This window comes from Lepidochelys olivacea (assembly GCF_965140295.1).
Source record: "Lepidochelys olivacea isolate rLepOli2 genome assembly, chromosome: 9".
NCBI lineage: Eukaryota > Metazoa > Chordata > Testudines > Cheloniidae > Lepidochelys > Lepidochelys olivacea.
This window is the reverse complement of record NC_140419.1, coordinates 48,348,854-48,370,549: the sequence shown is the minus strand read 5'-3', so window position 1 is coordinate 48,370,549 and position 21,696 is coordinate 48,348,854. Positions and strand designations below refer to the sequence as shown.

Here is a 21,696-nt window from a genome sequence, read left to right as displayed (position 1 = left end):
GTATAGTTTATGTTTTCTTTTTTAAAAGTTTTCGCACCTTCTGAATGTTATGCTTTTCTTGGATTGCACTTCCTCAAAATAAAAATTGTCTTTGCTAGAGGATCACTGGTGCAATATGCCTGCTTCCTTTTTTTAATTCAGATTTCTGCCCTGGGTTGGACTTCAGCTCTCAATGCCAGGGGTGAACTTGGATTCAATGATCAGGACATTCCCTAACAACCAACCCTGGACCTGTGATAAAGAGGCAGTTTTCCAGTCAGCCCAAATTGGGATCACTATCAGAACCCCACATCCCTATGAGGCACACCAGGTATTAATACAATCCAAGTAACTGTAGATTTTAGAGCACTTAGAAAAGTGAAGTTGAAACAGAAAACCAGTCTCAACGTTCTTTTGCTCTCCTATAACAATGGTCACTTTTGGATTCAAAAATCTATGAAAACCAGACCACAAAAAGGTTTGAGTAACTTTGGACATGCCCAGTCAACAAAAATGTGCAAAAAATATAGTCCTTTTTGAGATTTGTTAATTCTTCCATACTTCTCACAGACCGGTAAACCCCTTAAAAGACTGACTAAAAAAGATGTAGGATGGTGTTGGGAAATCCATAAGCTAAAGACTTTCAAACAGGTCCAAAAGTGAGCAATTAACCATCTGATCCTGAAATATTATGGTATAATTTAATATAATGCTACTGAATGTGGAATGGGTACAGCAATATTACAAAATGATCAGTCAAAGCAAGTCATCACTTGCTTCTAGGACACACTTTCCAACAAAGCAAACCCATGCTCAAATACAGAGAGAATTCCTACTCACTACTTTTTCATATACCAAGATTGACCAGTATCTCCTGGGCCATGATCATATCCATGCAGAAAAAGACAACAAACCTTTGGAATCAATATTCAAAAAGCTATTGTTAACAGCGCCAAAGTATCTTGAAATATCAAAAATATCACTTGAATGTACGATGCAAAAGACCGTCTTCGATGTTCATCCTGATGTTTTGCCTGTGCATACCTTTTGTCCACAGCACGAATGCCGAAAGACAGCTTGACAGCCCTTGCATGTAGAAGATTATGAAATCTTCTACATGCACCAGGAGGCGGAGTTTCATCAGGAACATCAACCAAGCAGATTTCTATTGTGTGACAGATAAGCAAGTGACCCAGATACCGACATACCCAACTGCACAGTCAATTTTAAGCATTTGGAACAGTCTTTATGTCAGGATGACCAGACAGGAAGACATCTGCTAAGCCACTTAGATTTTCTTTGTCTAGCCAATATTCACTTCAAATATACTGACACTACAAAATGGTATTCTATATAAAGGCAGTAGGGTAAAGATCTAAAGGTCTGAAATCCTGAAATGCTAGCTTTCATTCACTGAAGCCTGTTGGTGTTGAAACATGTTTACATTAGGTTAAGATGTCCTGTGTAGGCCCAACATAAGCAGTGAAGTCAAAGATTTCATACACCAGTGAAGTATCTGCAATGAATTCCTAGCAAATCTCTCATGATACACTAAATATTTGGTCTACCGCAGAGCGAGTCAGGCATGGATCTATGTTTATTAGGAAATCAAGTATCCCTCCGAATGCTTGATTATAATTTCTGATTTTATGAGGAAAAAATCCCATGCACACAAGAGTAGTTTCTACCACTTAATGCTATGAAGAATCAGCACAGAATCCCATAAACTGTAGCTACAGATAATGGATCTCAGTAGACCTGTAGGTAAATTTTTAGTTTGCAGCATAAGCAGGATTTGAACACACCACATCCTTTCTGCATCACAGCCAGTCTAATGGTAAAGCAGAAGCAGCTCTCAAGATTGACAAGTAGTTGCTAAAAAAGGCGCACAGGCATGACAAAGACCCATTGACAGCATCACTTGACTGGGAAAATACACCAACAGAAGGCATGGAGAGCAGGCCAGCATGGCATCTCATGTCACACCACATACAGACTGTTACTTACAGAACAACTTTTGAACAAAGCTGCAGTGGAAAGGTTGAGAGAACAAATTAAACAGCAATGACAACAAGCCAAATACTACTATGACACAGATACCAAAAGGCTCTTTGAACTCCACATAGAACGGTCAATATGAGTACAGGCAACACCTAACAAAAAAGACAACAGACAGGGGCAGGGAATATTTGCAAAGAGTAGCACATCGTAGAAATACAAACAACTCTACATCTTCAATTACAATTCCCTTAGAAGAACCTTATCCTGAACAAAAGACACAAATGAATCCTACCACAGATCAAGATACAGGGAAGGTCTGCAATGAATGTGAAGTGAGTTCACTTGAGCTTGATGAGTTCGCAAAGACAATGCCAGAAAAATCTAGGAGCACAGAGATCTCCTGAGGGTAAACAGTAACATGAGGACGGCCTGAAAATAAAACTACATGAAGCAGAAGAGCAGTAAAGTTGCTTTGTAATTTCAAAGACTATGTTATTGATTGAAAAGATTCAGTTTCCGTTATAGGAAGAGAGATATTACCCAGCACTTTTTAAAAAAAAAAACACATCTGTGCACATGTATATGTAGATAGAGTGCCATCTTACCAACAAAAGAATATGTAGCGTTTTCTGAAAGTTGGTAGGTTCAATAATGTTACTGTTGTGCACTGCAAAGATCTGCACAGAAAGAGCCACTAACAACAACTCTGTCCATTCCAAATGATCGTGTCACGAGCTCTATAAGAGAGACAAGGTGGGTGAAGTAATAGCTTTTATTGAACCAATTTCTGTTGGTGAGAGAGAAGCTTTCAAGCTTACATAGAGCTCTTCTTCAGGTCTGTGTCAGCTTGAAAGCTTGTCTCTCCCACCAACAGAAGTGGTCCAATAAAATATATTACCTTACCCACCTTGTCTCTCTAATATCCCAGGAACACCATAGCTACAACAACACTGCATACAACAATCTCTACAAGTCAGCATGGAGGCCCTCAAAAGGAATGAAAGGGGAGAAAAGGCATATATATATATATATATATATCCAAGTCTGACCAGTTTTTAACTGTGGTTTCAGGAACACTGGTGAACGTGGTTATTCTCTGTCTACACTTGCAACTAAACAAGTGTTATGCATAATTTCAGATCTATGTGTACTAACACCCATTGTCAGTAATGAGTCATTTCTTACTGTTGACCGGAGTAAAAATTTCACCTAAGTGCCTAAGCTACTATTGAAAATGGGACTTAGGCATTTCTGAAAATTTTACCGCAGGCATGAGAGCGACCTCGCCCACACTACTACTTTCTTCATGTGCCCAGGGCTCCTGCCCTCTAACAAGTCCCCTCTTCCAACAAGCTCAGCACACCTCCTTCATGAGAGAGAGAGAGAACGAACTGCTACTCTCCCTATCTCAGTTTCTTCTGAATTGAATCCCAAAGTGTCACAACACACACACAAATTTCTCCTTTGAAATTTGCCAAGAAGAGGTTGTACCATTGGAGTCTGTATTCCCACCACCTTTATGTTTTGCTATATTTATGGATCCTATTCAGAACAGAAGCAATGCAACTATTCCTAAACAACTGAGTTCCACTCACAAAGGCACTCACAAAAAAAATAAAAAAAAATCTCCACCAGCAAAGCAGTCATTTGTACCTTTTCTCTGGCTTCCATTTATATCAATGGCTCTCAGATAAACACCCAACACAGATCATATCATATTTCCTACCTCATAATAAAACTGAAAACAAATTCCAAAATAACCTTGGAATCCTGCCAAAGCAAAACTGAAAATGTGTTGAAAACGAACAAAAGTGATAGCTCTGATGCAGTAAAACAAAATGAAGAAAATGCATCAGGAAGATTTCCATAGTTCTGTTATGAGAAAATTTGTTCCGTCTTCACCTACTAGATAAGAGGAGTAACACCTACATCCCCAAATTTACAAAATGTAAAAGATTTTAGAATTCTGATTTTCTTCAGGTTTACTGCTACATTCTCTACTTTAATCCACAATCCAGTCCCATCATGGATTTATGTCTGGTGCGTAAAATTTTCAAAAGGGCTTAAGTGACTTCAGATGGTCTCATTTTCAAAAGTGACGTAGGCACTTAGGAGCCTAAGTGCTACTAAAAGTCAATGAGACTTAGAGTCCTAAATTCATTAAGTGATTTTTGAAATTAGGACTTCGCCTAAGTCATTTAGAATAAAATTTTCAAAAGCACCTAAGTGGTTTAGCCTAAGTCTCCCTAAGAGATGCTCATACGTATATAAGCATCAGACCAAGCATAGCATTTCTCTCATAACCTTACCTTCCTTCCCAATATCTGAATCCTCTACTACTCAGTTGTCAAAATACTTCATTCCTACACTGCACCAGGAAGGTTACTGCAGTCCTAGGGGTCCACAGTGAAAATCAACGCTCTAGTGCAGGGGTAGTCAACAGATGGATGGCAGACCAAATCCAGACGCTTTTGAATGGACCCCGAAATCTTTTTATTTACTTATATTATTATAATTTAAATTATTTTCTCTGGAGTCTGGATCTTGACAAAAAATAATTGACTAGCCCATTCTAGTGGAATGATTCCACTAGCCAAAGCCTATAATCCTGGAGGTGAAGGCTGTGAATCCTTTTCCCTAGAATTGAAAATGGGACTTGGGCTCTAAGCCAATTCAGTACTTTTGAAAAGTTTACCTGCTGTGATTAAACATCTCACATCTTTTCTGCCTTGCTATACTTAATACATGATAACCTTCATAAAAAGCTGCTTTAATATATTCCCTAATATTCGTACTCACTTGTTTTTCCATTTTAAAATAACAAAATAGTGAAGAAATTAACTGAAGTAGAAGACTTCTTCTAGGACTATGGTTATTCCACATATAATCTCCAGCTTGATCACATTCCATATTTCTTTCTTTACTTCAACATACAAGCTGATGGGAAAATCTTAACATAATACCTAGAGATTCCGTCAGTCTGATACAGGTCATCAAAAAAAACAACTACTACACACTAGTTTACAAAAGTTGTTTGTTACAGTTTAGTGAAAATATTGAGTGATCAAGCTGTAACAAAGATGAACAAACACCACATTAGTTATTTTACCTGCATCGCACTTTTCCCCAGTTTCACCACCTCAAACAAAGTGACAGGGTCTCCGCCTTCTCCATTCTGTTGAGGGTGACCATTAGCTCTTCCACGACCTATTCCTCTAGTTCCAGGTTCAGAACGGCTCTTATCTCCTGGAGACTTTCGAGGTTTCTTATTGGCAGACTAGATAAAGGGAACAGCATAATGAAAATTGGGTGTAGTTATAACATTTGAATGAATTAATTCGAAATGTCTTGTAAACCATTTATACATATCAATAAACAACTGTTGTGATAAGTACTTAGTAGGCATTTTATGTGTAATGTCAAGTTATGAAGTATGAATTCCTAGCACCAAAGAGTTAACAGGACATATTCCATAATACTAGTCTTAACCAATACAATAAATACATAAAACAATGCAATATCATGCTTGCAATTATGCATAAAAGACAAGAAATTTAAAAATTATGGTCAGTGCAACAAAAACATCTCTGTCATATACTCACACAATAACTAGTGAATCTTATTTACAGAATTACTGCATCCTATTTACCTTAGGACACAATTACCAAGTTCACAGGGACCAACCGCACATTGTTATTCTGAAAATGTGTTCCTCCCCTTCATCACCATCCAACTACAGCTTGTTATTAGCTCCTTATTTGCCCATAAGAAAGGCTTAGCTCAGTGGTGACCAACCTGAGCCTAAGAAGGAGCCAGAATTTACCAATGTACATCACCAAAGAGCCACAGTAATACATCAGCAGCCCCCCATCAGCTCCCCCCAACTCCTCGCTCCCAGTGCCTCCCGCCAACCAGCAGTCCCACTGATCAGCGCCTCCTCCTCCCTCCCTGCACTTCTTGATCAGCTGTTTCGTTGCGTGAAGGAAGCTTTGGGGGAGAGGGAGAAGAACGAGGGCAGTGCCTCAGGGGAGGGTGCAGGAAGGGGTGGACTGGGCACAGGGCCTGTGGCAGAGCCTGGGGTTGAGCACCCCCCAGCACATTGGAAAGTTGGCGCCTGTGGCTCCAGCCCCAGAGTCGGTGCTTATACAAGGCATATATTAACTTCTGAAGACCCGCAAGTTGGCCACCCCTGGCTTAGCTGTTCTCTTTCCACACCACTAAAATTAATCAATAATTGGATTTATATGGACAAATACAATTGATGATATGGTCGCTTCTTGCCACTAAATTGGTGGTGGAAATCCTGGCCCTCCTGAAGTCAACAGGAGTTCTACCTATGAATCTGTGTAATTTAATATAAGATTTCTTTAGTTCCTTCATACCTATAGCTCCCCTTTGTGTGGTCTACCTGATCCAAACAGATCAGCAGATCAGCCTTGCCATGTATGTAAATCATTTTGCTCAAGACAGTTAGTCCCTTATAAAGAGTTAATCTTCTGATGGCATAATTGTACACAGGCCACTCTCGTTCTGTTGTCACTTGCCATGTGAATGGTAAAACTGTTTTGGGGAATTTTGTGAAGAAAGTTCTCTACTGAGCTTACTGCTGCCCAAAGCTCCGGAAAAAACGGTTACTCACCATTGTAACAGGTGTTCTTCAAGATGTGTTGCTCATATCCATTCCAATTATGTGTACGCATGCCGCATGCACGGAGTTTTACCCTAGTAACACCCAGTGGGTCGGCTGTGGAGCACCCTGGAATAGCGCCTTCATGGCGCTCAATATATACCTGAGCCGACCCACCGCCTCCTCAGTTCCTTCTTGCCGGCTACTCCGAAAGAAGGGAACTGGGGCGGGTTTGGAATGGATATGAGCAACACATCTCGAAAAACAACAGTTACAAAGGTGAGTAACCATTTTTTCTTCTTTGAGTGCTTGCTCATATCAATTCCAATTAGGTGACCCCCAAGCCTTATCTAGGCGGTGGGGTCGGAGTGAAGTAACATGGACTGCAGTACCGTTCTACCAAATACCGCATCGTCTCTGGCATGCCGGACAATGGCACAGTGCGAGGCAAAAGTGTGCACTGAGGACAAAGTTGCTGCTCTGCAGAGCTGGCAGACGAGGCCTGAGCCCTTGTGGAGTGAGCGGTGAGGGCTGGGGTCGGTACACGAGCCAGATCATAGCAAGCGCGGATGCAGGAAATGATCCATAAAGAGATCTGCTGAGGAGACCGGGAGGGCTTTCATCCGGTCCGCCACCGCAACGAAGAGCTGGGTCGTCTTCCTAACCAGCTTCATGCACTTAATGTAGAAGGCAAGGGCCCTACAGATATCAAGGAAGTGCAGCCACTGTTTCCAGGGACTGGAATGTGGTTTTGGATAAAAAACCATGAGAAAAATGTCCTAGCTGGTATGGAAGGCCGACATAATCTTTGGGAGAAAGGCTGGGTGAGGCCGAAGCTCCACCTTATCTTTATGGAAAACTGTAAGAGGGTTCCGAGGTGAGGGCTCTCAGCTCAGAGACACTCCGCGCTGACGTGATAGTGACAAGGAAAGCCATCTTCCAGGAGAGATAGAGGAGGGAGCAGGTGGCCAGCGGCTCAAACGGGAACCCCATGAGTCTGGAAAGGACCAGGTTAAGGTCCCATGTGGGGACCAGCTGCCGAACCTGGGGGTAGAGGTGGTCCAGGCCCTTGAGAAACCTGCCAACCATGGGATTGGTAAAGACAGAGTGGCCATCCGCACCCAGGTGAAACGCCGAGATGGCCACAAGATGAACTCTGACAGAGCATGCCAACAGGGCTTGCTGCTTCAGATCCAGGAGGTAGTCCAAAATGAGAGGCATGGTCGCCTGGAGAGGGGGCAAGCTGCATTGGGTGCACCAGCATAAAAACCTCTTCCACTTAGCCATATATGTGGCCCAAGTGGAGGGTTTCCTGCTGCCCATCAGTACTTGCTGTATGGATTCCAAACACAGATGCTCTGAAGGGTTCAGCCATGCAGCATCCATGCCGTGAGGTGGAGAGACTGCAGGTCAGGATGGTAGAGGTGACCGTGATCCTGAGTAAGCAGGTCAGGAAGAAGAGGCAATGGGACTGGAGCGTCCACAGACGGCTTCAATAGCGTGGTGTACCAACGCTATCTGGGCCACACTGGAGCCATCAGAATCACTCACGCCCTGTCCCTGTGCTCCAGCCCCAGAGTCAGCTTGAGCAGGACCCTGAGCAGGACCTTGTACACAAGGGGGAATGGGGGATAGGCGTAAAATAGACGACCAGTCCATGGGAGCAGGAGGCGTCTGTGAGAGAGCCCGGGGAGCAGAAAGCCAGGCATTTCTGATTGCTGCAAGAGGCAAACAGGTCGACCTGGGGAAACCCTCACCTTCGGAAGATGGGGTGGATGACATCCGGTTGAAGCGATCACTCGTGGGAGCAGAAGGACCTCCTCAGGCGGTCCACCAGCATGTTCTGGACCCCAGGCAGAAAGGATGCCACCAGGTGAATAAGATCGGGCTATGAAGAATTCCCACAGTCCAACGGCCTCCTGACAGAGGAGGAAGGAGTGGGCCCCCCTTGTTTGTTGATGTAGAACATGGCCATGGTGTTGTCTGTGAGGACCACCACACAACAACCCTGCAGTCGCTCCTGGAAAGCTTGACAGGGAAAGCGCACCGTCATCAGCTCCCAGAAGTTGATATGAAGGGAGAGCGCGGACGGAGGCCATAGGCCCCGCGTCTGACGGTCCCCGAGGTGGGCGCCCCATCCCAGGGCTGATGCATCCATGACCAGAGACAAGGAGGGCTGCGGGCTCTGAAATGGGACTCCTCTGCATGCCACCCGGCAATCTAGCCACCAGCAGAGGGAGGCCAGGACCCACTCCGGGATGGTGACCACCAAGTTCAGGCTGTCTCCACCTGGAGATAGAATGATGCTAACCAGGCTTACAATGGGTGGAGTCGAAGTCTGGCACGCCTGGTTACATATGTGCAGGAAGTCATGTGGCCGAGAAGACTCAGGCAACTTCTTGCCGACGTGGTCAGGAAGCTCTAAAGGCTTCAAACAAGGCCCACTATAGCCTGGAAACGAGCATCCAGCAGGAGGGCTTGTGCCTGCATGGAATCCAGAACCGCCTCGATGAATTCTATTCTCTGGGTCGGTTCTAGAATCGACTTTGCCACATTGAGGAGGAGGTCCAGCTGTTGGTGGACATGTTGGTGTCCATGACCAACAGGTGGGACTGTACCTGTTCCCTGGTGCATCCTTGGATTAGCCAGCCAGCCATCGAGGTAAGGGTATACCTGCACCCACCGTCGACGGAGGAAGGCCGCCACGACTGACATATATTTGATGAACACTCAGGGGTCGCAAAGAGACAGAAGGGGAGGGCCATGAACTGATAGCAGAGGAAGCGTCTCTGTGCTGGATTAATAGCTATGTGGAAATACGCATCCTTCCCGTCGAGGGTGGCATACCACTCTCCAGGAAAGGTATGATTGTGCCCAAGACAACCATGCAGAACTTCAACTTTACCATGAACTTGTTGAGTCTGTGCAGGTCCAGAATGGGCCGAAGCCCGCTCTTTGTCTTGAGGATTAGGAAATATCGGGAGTAAAAACCCCTGCCCCTTAGTTCCCTCTGAACCTCCTCGATTGCCCCCATGGCAAGGAGCGTCTGAACCTCCTGAATAAGGAGTTGCTCATGAGAAGGGTCCCTGAAGAGGGATAGGGAAGGAGGGTGGGGAGGAAGAAAATTGGAGAGAGTATCCCACTTCCACCATGCAGAGGACCCAGCGATCCATGGTTATTTGAGACCAAGCATGGTAGAAATTGGATAAATGCCTCAAGAAAGGTGGGGTAGGATCCTGAGTGAGGTCCAGTACACCATCCTTGGGCGTCCCTTCAGAAGGCCTGTTTTGAGCCCGACGAAGGCTGGGTCGGGCCCTGGCCTTGTCCTGATTGGGGGTTGGAGGGTTTCCTCCTGCCATTATGCCCCTACCTCCTAAAGAAGTCCTATCTCAGCTGAGGACGATATGCGCATTGTTGTGGCTGTTGAGGCATGAAGGGTTTCCGCTGGGTAGCCGGTGTGTGCAGGCCCAGGGACTTCACTGTCGCCCTTGAATCCTTAAGTCTATGTAGCTTTGAGTCAGTCTTTTCCGAAAACAGGCCCTCGCCATCAAAGCGGAGGTCCTGCAGTGTTTGCTAAAGCTCTGGGGGCAGGCCAGAGGCTTATAGCCAGGAGATACGCCTCATCGCGATCCCTGAAGACCAAGTACATGCGACAGAGTCCACAGGGTCCAGCGAGGCCTGCAAAGAGGTCCGTGCCACTGTTTTGCCTTCATCAACCAGAGTCCCAAACTCCTCTCTGGACTCAGGAGGTACCAACTCCTTAAACTTCAGCATGAAGTTCCAGGAGTTAAAATTGTAATGACTCAGGAGCGCCTGCTGATTAGCAATCCTGAGCTGAAGTCCCCCCGAAGAATAAACTTTGCGTCCAAACAAATCAAGGCACTTGGCGTCCTTTGATTTGGTCGCTGGGGCCGGCTGGCCATGTCGTTCCTTTTCGTTCACGGATGCAACCACGAGCAAACAGGGGACAAAGTATCTCCGCTCCACCCCCTTTGCAGTCGGGGGATGGACGCAGGGGTCTGCCAGATTGTCCTGACATTATCTTGGATGGTCTGACTAAGGGACAGGGCCACCCCGATGGAGCTTCTGCAGTCCGAATGTCCACATGGGGTCCTCCACCTCTACCTCCTCTTCCGCCCGAAGGTTCATATTCCGTGCCACCCAGCACAGGAGGTCCTGGTGGGCACGGAGGTCTATCGGAGTGGGACCCGAGACAGCAGTGCCTGCTACTGCCTCGTCGGGTAAGGAGGCGGCCATGCGGGGGAGAGGGTCGTGTAGGGTTCCTTGCAGAGCTGGGGCTAGTTGTTCTGTGCCACTGACTTTGGGGGCCAATCCAGGAATTGGTGTCTGAGGAGGTCCTGAAGCGGGGAGAGAAGCCACCACAGTCTCCGTGCCCCCCGGGGCAGGCTGGCTGGCAGTAGCCTCTGGCACTCGCAGCTCGGATGGGACTGAAGCCCTAGACGGAGAACCCTGGGCCTGGTGGTATGCCCATGGCATCCAGAACGGCCACTGACTGGGCCCCTGCGCCCGCCAAGACCCTACCCCTCCCTCCAGGAAGCTAAGGTCCAAAAAACATGACCCCACCTCTGATCCCAAAGAGTGAGAAGCAGAGTTGGATGGCCAAGCCGGTGCCAAGCAGATCTGCGCCAGTTCATGGCAACGGTGAGTGAGGCTGGGGAGCGGACTGGTACCGAGACCTGGAACGGCACCTGGATCTGGGCAGAGATGTTGAATGGCGGCAAGTCCAGGATCTGCTCCTTAACAACAACCAGCGGGCAGAGCGGTACCTGGACTGGCGACAGGAGCAAGAGCAGCACCACCGCGAGTACAACCGGCGCCACAAAGGAGAGCGGTGCTGGGACTGCAAGCGGCGGGACTGGGAATGGTGCCAAGAGAGGGATCAGTGACGTAGTTCAACCAGTGGTGCCGACGGGTGGTTCAGGGTCAGCTTGCCCTGGCATGGTGCCACGGGAGGGATGCCGATGCCGTCATGGCAATAAGATCCTTTGCAGACGCAAAAGTATCTGGGGTAGATGGCAACTGGGTCTCAACCATGCTGCACGCCAGGGAGTCCAGCAGTACCGGACTCAACAGCTCTCCCCTCGGGGCCACTGTCAATAGTGTCAGGGTCGTAGCCTGTGCCCCCAGATGCTCCGCTCCAGGACGCACCTTCACCAGCGGTTCCAGGGAGACTGGTCTCTGCAGAGGCATGCCACCCTTTTCCTGCTTCTAGTGCTGCTTCTGGTCAGGAGAATGGGAGCGGTGCCAGGCCGATGCCGCCAGTTGCGATGCTGGGGAGCATCAGTGCTGTGGGTCTCGATTAGAGTCCAACTGCGGTGCCACTCCTGCTGCTGCTGCCAGGTCGCTGCTCACCGAGGCGCATGGTGCTGGTTCTTAGCACGCTGCAGGATGCTGAGGGCTAAGAGCCACCTCCATGACGAGCTGCTTTAAACAAAAATCCCACTCCTCCTTAGTCTGGGGACGAAACCCTTTACAGATCCTGCACCTCTCTGCTTGATGAGCCTCCCTGAGACACTTCAGGCAAGAGTCATGGGGGTCACCCGTTGGCATGGGCTTAGAGCAGGAACCGCAGGGCTTGAATCCTTGAGCTTTGGGCATGAGACCAAGAGAAGAATTGGGGAGGAAGGGCAACGCCCCCCAACCCCACTAACACGAAGTAAACCAACTACAACTAACGACAACAACTATAAACTATTAACTATTAGATAAACACTAGGGAGAGTGGAGAGCAAGTGAAGCAGGACTCCACAGTTCCAGCAACTGTCAAGGGTGGTAAGAAGGAACTGAGGAGGCACTGGGTAGGCTGGGGTATATATCGAGTGCCATGAAGGTGCCACTCCAGGGAGTTCCACAGCCAACCCATAAGGTATTGCTGGGGTAAAACTCTCCGACGGCCATGTATGCAGCGTGCGCACATCTAACTGGAACTGATATGAGGAAGCACTCAAAGAAGAAGATTTATTCTGTAGAAAGTCTCCTGGTGTGACTATTTGCCTTGAAACATAGAAAAATATTCTGTTCATCCAGGCCTTGATAGAGGCTCCACCAGGGGTTTACTGATGCTGAGTAGGTTGTGCCTAGACTTCCACAAAGCATAGAATGAAGCATTAAGGGTCATAGTCTGTGGTTTGTTAAACCCATTTGGCATGGTTGAACATAGCAGCAACATGTGGACTTCAAATGGCCAGATATGCCCAGCAGAGAATTCCCTCTGCACAGGGAAACTCTCACCTGGAAAAAAGCTAGGGCAGGCTGAAGAACTGACTTCTGTGCCAGCCTTCTCCATACTCCTGGCATAAGAGGAAGAAAGGGTGAGTCAGATGCATGCCAGCGGATGGGCTAGGAGAAAGGAGGAGGAGCAAGGCAGAGTAAAGCACAACTGTGCCTCATACCCCATGGTTTAAGGTCACTGAGGGACCTTACACCAGTGGCATACATTAGGGCTGTTTGTTCCTCAGAACTCTAACTTAAATTGAGGCTAGGCGACATAGGATCAGGAAGTTGCGAGCATATGGACTCGAGATGCCAGCCCCGACCCTACAAGAGATAGGAAGGAAGTTCCCATTTCTTATGAGAACATTATTCAGACATATACAGAGAAAGCACTGCCTATGGGACTATGTTTACATATTAGACTACCAAGCTAGTTAACCAAAAGCAGCTCCATGTCAAGATTGTGGAGTATTGAGAAACTGATCTATTGTGTACTATATGTCTTGAGGCTTTTTTCACAAAATAATTAGACAAGGCCCAAGATGGACTTTATTTGGTCCCCAGGTGGCAGGTGTTTTGAAGTGGCATTAAGGAGTTACACTGTAAGTTAAACTATGAACCTGAGTTGTCCTGGATTTGTGCTGGACTGCTGATTCTGTGGACAAAGCTTTTACCAAGAGGTTAAATAGGTAATGAAAGACATGAGTCCCTCCTATGTGCGACTTGGTACTAGGATCTTCATCAGTTTCAGAAACATCCGAGTGGCAAGTGAGAGGCTCAGTGGCAAAGTCTTAATTTGCAAACATTGATTCTGGATAGCAAACTGGAGAAAATATTGATTAGCAGGAGTTAATGGGGACACAGAGAAAGACTTCTCTTAGATCAGCTGAACAAAGGATATCACGAAGGGGCAATTTCCAAAATACGGAGAGCTAACATTTCCATCCAAATTGTGCTTTCCGTATCTGCAGATCCAAAGACAAGAAAGTGAGTAATGGGTGGAAGCCTCCAGTTTTGTTTTGGTTTTTTTTTAGTGATAACACAGAATTTGAAGTATAAACCTGCTCCTCTCTTCTGCTGATGGATATAGTAAGTTCTGAATTGAGTCCAGTATGACTTACTACTTCTCTGGGTGGGGAAAAAGGAATGCAATAGGAGGAGAACACTGAAAATCTTTATGATATCCCTTTTTGATCATTTCTAAAGCCTACGTGGCTGTGGCTGTACTGGTCCAAGCATGAACATTTTTTTTCAGCTTGACCCCCAAAAATCTTGGGCAAGCTGGCTCAGCATCCTCACCACCACCCTCCCACAAGAAGAGCCTTTTTCACGACTGCTGGAGAAACGTTTTCAGTGCCACAGTACTTCATTGAGGAATCCTTCAAGGTTTTAATGAGAGATTAGCAGAGTAGTTTTGTGCCATCAGTGTTGCTGGGATGAAGTTTTCTCTAGGGGAAATATCTGTACCCCAAATTAGCAACTATATATTTCTGTGATCTAGAGCGAAGACGACTCTGTCCAAAAATACAATGCCACCAAAGGCTTTAATGTACAAGATAGCTAACAACATGAGGTCTGGAAAACATGCCTTACAATGAGAGACTTAAGGAGTACAATATATTTAGTTTATCAGAGAAAACATTAAGAGGGATTTTGATCATGGTATACGAATATTTATATGAAGAGAAGTTATTTATTATTAGAGCATTCTAATCTAGCAGACAAAAGCATAAGATCATCCAATGGCAATAAACAGAAGTTAAAAAATTCAAACTGAAAATAAGGTGCAAATTTTTAACCGTGATAGTATTTACCCACAAGAACAGATTACCACGGAATAGGGTAGATTCTCCATCACTTGGAGTATTTAAATGAAGATCTGAAGTCTTTCTAGGAAAAACACACTAGCTCAACCACAGGTTATTGGGTCTCATGCAGTAAACACTGGGTGAAGCTTTCCTGTGGCTTGTGATATTCAGGGAATCCCATTATATGGTCATGGTTCACTCTGGGCTTAAAATCTATTAATTTATGAAAAGCTATTTTATAAGATTTGAGTTTTTAATATGATTTTGCCTTTAGTTCTCAACTAGTTATTCCCTTCTGTATTTGAATCAAGAAGAGCATAGAGAATTAATGGGGAGATCACAGATCCTGTTGTAACTGATGCATTGTTAAAAATACTATGTTGAGGGCCTCTTAGCTGGACAGAACCATACAGGGTCCACTTTTTTTCTCAAGCCTTTTAAGGATCAGAAAAACTACTTTTTCATTTCTTTCAACTGCATTTTGAGGGAGGTCTTTCTTGAACTGAATGAATAAAAGATTATTATTTGATCTCCAGATTGGTATGTAACAGCTCAGCCATCCAGGTCATCTCCCTCCAAAGGAGATTACTATATCTGATTCAGATTAGTTGGAAAAGAAAAAAATATGTCCCTGCAGCCAAAATTCAAGAACATAGGAATTGTTATACTGGATCAGGTCTGTGGTCCATCTAGTCCGGTATCCTGTCTTGGTCAGTGGCCAGCACCAGCTTTTTCAGAGGAAGGTGCTTAAACAGATGAATCTCAAGTAGGAAGGTTATTTTACCTCTCTATTTGGCACTGGTGCAACCACTGCTGGAATACCGTTTCCAGCTCTGGTGCCCACAATTCAGGAAAGACGTTGATAAACTGAAGATGGTTCAGAGAAGAGCCACGAGAATGATTAAAGGATTACAATAGACTTAAGGCGCTCAAGCTATTTAGCGTAACAAAGAGAAGATTAAAGGATGACTTGATTACAAGTATCTACATGGCAAACAAATATCTAATAATGAGCTCTTCATTCTAGCAGAGAAATGTGTAAATGCATTTGCTGGACATTCAGACTGAAAATAAGGCAAAGTTTTAACAATGAGAATAATTAACCATTGTAACAACACAGTTTTTAAATCAAGACTGGATGTTTTTCTAAAAAGATAAGCTATGAATTATTTTGGGGAAGTTCTATGGCCTGTTTTATACAAGAGATTAGATTAGATGATCATAATTGTCCCTTCTGGCCTTGGAATCTATGAAACTTTGCATTAGGCAGATGTGAGATAATCTGTCACCCATGAAGGTCTCACCCTAACCCCAAATGGAGTGTGGTTGAACCCCGAAGTACCTCATTGTTTCATATCCTTTTCAAAACTTTCTTTAAGCATTAACCATAACAACTGTGGATATTTTTGTTATTTATGTAAATGATCAATCCTTCTTTGAAACTTGCAAGATGCTTTGCCTTAATGGAATCCTGTAGCAAGGAGTTCCACAGTCTAATTAGGTGTTGTGTGAAAAAGTATTTCCTTTTCTTAGTTCTGAATGTCCTCCTTTCAGTTTCATTCACTGTCCCCTTGTTCTTGTGTCACGAGACAGGGAAGAAGAAATACTCCCAATCTACCTTTATTCTTTTTTCATGTCCCCTGTTACTTGCCTTTTTCTAAGGTAAACAATCCCTATCTCTTCAATCTCTCTTCATGTAAGAGTTTTTCCATGCCTCTAATAAATCACATTTTTTTTTCTGAACCTTCTCTAATTCTTAAATATCCTTTCTGAGAGGCGACCAGTAGAACAGATAGTATTACAGTAGGCTGGACTGTCGATTTATAAAACAATTGACTTAGTTGTTGTGATAAACACAGAAAAATGAATCGGGCTTATTGCTTTTTGATGTTGACCTTCTTTGTGGTATACTTCTCAGATGAGGAGGAGCAGCAGCAGCTTGGGTCTTTTGGTTTGGGTAGGAAGAGGTCACTGAAACAGATAAGCTCTCTGACAAATACAAGGAAGATCTGCAGGCAGTGGTTTTGGGAAGGGACAATGAAGGGAACCTTCTGCGTCTGATTTGGATAGTGCCCTTGGACAGGAGAGTTCTTGTTCAGCCTCTCAAAAGAACAAGCCATTCAAGTATTTCCATCTCAAACTTAAGAGACAGGCCATGGAGGATCAATGGAACTTGCCCTTAGGTGGCAATCAGAGGGAAAAAACACAGGAGTTTGGAGAGATAAAGAGTAGAAAGTCTCTTGGCTTGCAGGTGCTGGTCCAAAGGATCACCACTGAAAACAGGGTGTTGTCTCACCAGTACATTTAAAGCATTTTCTCCTTCTGAGATTGGCCATCTGAGAAATTTTCCACATCGCACTGAGGTAGGAGGCTGCCTGTGTGTGTTTAAAAAAAAGCTCTCCTGGGCCACTACGAAGAGGCCATACTTCCAGACTTCAGTGAGTAGGAAAACTGCTATAGAGAGCAGTCTTTTGAAGTGCAGCTGAGCCTCTGCTGTGCTGACCACAAGAAGGAAATGCCACTGGATCAAGGATTTTCCCCCAGGCTGCTCTTAGAATCCCTTCTAAAGAGTTCCATATATATATATATATATATATATATATATATATATAATTAGGAATCATGGGAAGGAGAGAAGAAATAAAAAACCTACAAAAGATGCTCTCAGAAAGAGCACTGAGAGGAAACTGCTGCTTTCTAGCACATAGACACTCAGCTGAGGACTCACAAGGAAACAATACAAATGTGACAGCAAGATCAGCTGGAAAGCTTAAGACAAAAAATAATTGAAGTGGTTTCTGGATGCAAGACAGGTACTCAGCATTCATGACCAGACCAGTGTGAGAAGTTCCCTGTACCCATGAGAGAAGTGAGGTTCTGGAACATCCTTCAATAGGCATAGTGGTAGCATACAACCTAACTGGTTTTAAGATGGATCTTGATAAATTTATGAACAGGAGTTTATGACAGGGTTGCCTGTGATAGCAAGGGACTGAACTCAATGACTCAGGAGGTCCATTCCAGTCCTATGCTTCCAACAGATTCTGAAACATTTGCAAAACGGATCTGGTAAGCTGGAAGTCCTTCAGTGGATAGAGCTGTTAACTACAAACCTAACATACCAATAGATAATTAAGGATTAAAATTCTACAGGAAAACAATGTAATTTTCCTACTGTACATGTACTTGGATGGATTTTCAAATCTTTATAATCAACCTTTTAGAACCAGATATTCTAACACCAGATATGTTCTATATACTTACATGATCGCTTATAACATATATTCCATTAATGTACTCTAGCTGAGCTGACACCAGAACAGTCATGAGGAAGAAACAAATTGGCAAATAGACAAAATTATTAAAAGCTCACAAAAAACTATGTAAAACTCTTACAAAAAATCTTATTACATACTGTGTAATTCTGATTATACAATCAAACATTAATATTAATACTTGTGATGACTGAATCTACCTAGAGTGAACAGCTTGATAAAACACAGCCTCCACAGTTATATATGTGCCTGCTGAGGAAGTTACTTCTCTTATGAATAAATATCTTATAAACATAAAAAGGGTTACTTACTAGTTACTGTAAGTTTTTGAATTGCCTAGGTACATTCCCATTCATGATGTGGTAATGTACAAAGGCCCCTGAAGAAGAACCTTCTGTTAGTAAATACCTATACAGCAGATACCAAATCTAGCGATAACTATATTATACTAAAGAACAAAGCTCCTTATCTGGATTCAGGACACAAAATATGTTCATTTATCTTAATCTTTTAACCTACATGAACAGATCTCCCTAGGGAACAACTAAACATTATATTAAAAGTGTGAGCCTACTTTCCAGTTCTCAAGAAATTAAAAGCCACTTAAAGATGACTCAAGTATCGTTTCACAACATTTAAGTGAAGTATCCATTACAAATTTTAATAGTAGAAAGAAGTTATGGTTAATAAAACTACTCTCATGCCTGGGAAGATTATTATAGGACAAATAACAAAATGTAAAATTTTAATATGTATGTATGTAAAGAAAAAAGTATTAATGGCTATTACCAGCTTATCTTTTAAATCAGATGCTATACTTCTATTTCAGCAAACAATATTTTCAAATCAGTCTGACATGTATTATGCACTATAAATCTTCATATAGTTTGACAAATTGTTCATTGCAAACCTACAATGTGATCACTAAGAGGACAGGATGGGAGAACAATCTGCAGTCAAGTTTAAATTGATGCACAACAACACAAAACTAAACACCACATACTGGAGGCCTGCCAGGACGGCCCCTTTTTCTCTTTCCTTTGACTTCTGTTTCTTCAAGCTCACTGCCAGCATCTGAATGTGCAGTAGTTTCATTTGTTGAATCCCTAGGGAAAAAATACTAGTTAAATTAAAATTATTTGAAACAAGTTATTAATTTATAATTGACACTGATTAAATATTTAGGTATAGTACAGAATAAAACAAATTATCCTTTAAAAGCCTTGTGCAGCATTCACTCTGCAAATTCATCAAACACTGCTATGTATGGAGGAATGCTAAACTATGTAAGTTTTATGAAGTTAGAAATTACACTGTATCCTCTCAGACCTGAAGACTCATTTAAATAACTGGCTCTTTTAAAGTGAAATTCTACTTTGAAAATTGACTACGTTAAACAGCACCTTCTTAACATATCCATTCACATGTGTACTCAGTAGTATCAGCTTGTTCTCATGACCAAAATAAGATTTTACTACTATTTACTCGTTAGCCCTGAGAGCCAATACAGATATCAGGTAAGCAAGCTGGATTCTATTCTAGCTCTCACTTCATTAAAGTGGTTATGTAAATTCCAACTAAAGACCAAATTCTAACCTCAACTGCACTCAAAGACAATGGGATTGCACAGTGCAAATAAGGGCAGGATTTATCCTGAAGAATCTTTATTGCTGGTGATGATGCACAAATCAGAGAGACAGTCAGATTGATTTTCTCATCCCAGGTTGAGTTTGTGACTCTGGGACTTAGGAAAACCATTTCACTTGTACAATGAGCAAATCTGATCTGTAAGTCATTGAGACACTAAGGGTATGTCTACACTAGAAGTAGAAGTCAACCTACAGTAGGTCAACATACAGCAACCACAGTAATTACTGCATGTCCACACTACCCTCTCCTTAGGTCGGTGATGCGCATCCTCATTGAGGAGTGCTTCCACTGACCTAAGAAGGGCAGCGTGGGGTACTGAGAGCCCAGTCTCTCCACTCCACTGGCAACTCCCTGCCGGGAGTCCAGCTGCCCCACAGGCTCTCAGTGGGCTGCCCCCCCCCCCCCACACACACCCCCCGATCCCCAGGAAGAATGGAGGAAGCCGCCCGGAGCTTTCTCATCCCCATAGACTGAGGTTCAGTTGCCTCTGTTTCTTGGCTCTACTCCCTGCCCAGCTCCCAGCGGGGTCTGAAGCTTCTCACCCTGACTCCCAGCAGCTCCAAAGCTGCCAGGGCTTCTCACTTAGGCTCTCAGCTGGGAGCAGGGTCCAGCTGCCCAGCTCTCCAGGAAGCAGCTGGGCTCCTTCCATGAAATTGACAAGACAGCCAACAGCCGACGGCAGGGACGCAGTGTCTACACAGACCCTGGGTCACCCTAGCTACACCAACATGAGCCTAACACCTCTTGTGGAGGTGGAGTTATTATGTCAATGTAGTAGGTATGACAAAGTCAGGCCGGACAGGCTGCAAGAGGGTGCTGGAAGGCAGATATGTTAGCCCTAGAATGTTAAACGCCCTCTTCCCTACTAGCTGAGAAAGGGCTACCTTAGGTCAATTAGAGACACCTGAATCCAATTAAGGGCTGCCTGAGATCTTTTAAAACCCCTCCTCTGGTGAGAGAAAGGGAGAAGAGAGAGAGACAAGCTCCGGTCAGGCTAGTGGCAGCAGGAAAATAACCTACGCCAGGGTGAGAGCCTGTGCTCCTTCCTATAGGGGAAACAGACAAACCTTAGCACCTGCTAGAGGAAAGACTGACACCCCAGAGCAATCAACAGGACGACACCCTGCACTGGCAAGGAGGAGGCGAAAGGTATACCCCTGGGGTTTTTGTGTTTATGAGGCGGTTTCCTTTTTGTCTGGTGGAGGATCACCCCATAGGCCGACCCTGAAAATACAACCAAAGGAGCACAGAAGAGGGAAGGCAAACTCTGCCCTAAATGAGGCTGATTACCCCAGGCCCACCATCACCAGAGGAGGAAGTGCTAAGTCTGGAGAGATGAAGGAGGTGTCCTGCCACATAGGGAATGTGCATCAGCTGGAAGAAGGCTGTAGCGTAGACACTGACATAATTAGGTCGACATAAACTGCCTTATGTCAACCTAGCTATGTAGTGGAGACCAGCCCTAAGTGTGGAAGCCCACAGTGTCACTTTTTAGAGCAGGACCACACTTTAAATAGTAAAATTGTTACACAAAAATGTCCTTTCTTCTGGAAGTCAGGTCCACTGGTCCTACAATGGCTCTTCAACCAGAGGATTGCTACTTGAAGAACCAGACCAGTCACTCATCCTCTGGAGCACTGGGTTCTGCCCCTGAAGATCTCATAAATGAGATTATTTCTCAAGATGACATGAATGAATTTATTTTAACTTTCACTTGTATTACCAATAAACTAATTCAACAATATCTCTATGGGTCAAAGACCACTTGTGGCAGAGCACCAGATCCACCTTTCAGAATTATCAGGATCTCATTTTTATCTCACATTAATGAAAATCATGGGTAACTCCTCTGAAGTCAACGGAGTTCCACTGGTATAAATTAGGTGTGAAGGGAAAATCAGGCCAATTTAGTTAAGATTATACAGTCTTAAACACAAACAAGTGTGGATCAGTTCTGTGGATCTGGCACCATCTTCCTTCAGGGCCAGGTCCACAGATCCTCCAATGTGATTTTATCAAAAATGTTCCGTAAATTTGGGTGGGAACATCACTAATAAAATAGAACAAACATTTAACTATATGAACATCATAGTTACGGTTGTGTCAGAATCTCCCCTTGAGA

The 21,696-nt window shown here is 44.3% G+C and overlaps 1 protein-coding gene across 5 annotated transcripts in view; it reads right to left on the bottom strand.

Annotated features, from left to right (window-relative positions):
- STAG1 (STAG1 cohesin complex component) overlaps positions 1–21,696 on the bottom strand; it is a 381,779-nt gene that overhangs the window by 283,677 nt on the left and 76,406 nt on the right. For all 5 annotated transcript variants that reach the window (XM_084638723.1, XM_084638721.1, XM_084638725.1 and 2 more), the window contains 2 exons: positions 18,928–19,030; positions 5,090–5,257 (listed from right to left, as the gene is read on the bottom strand). In XM_084638723.1, coding sequence (XP_084494849.1) covers positions 5,090–5,257; positions 18,928–19,030 — 271 coding nt within the window. The remainder of the gene's footprint in view (positions 1–5,089; positions 5,258–18,927; positions 19,031–21,696) is intronic.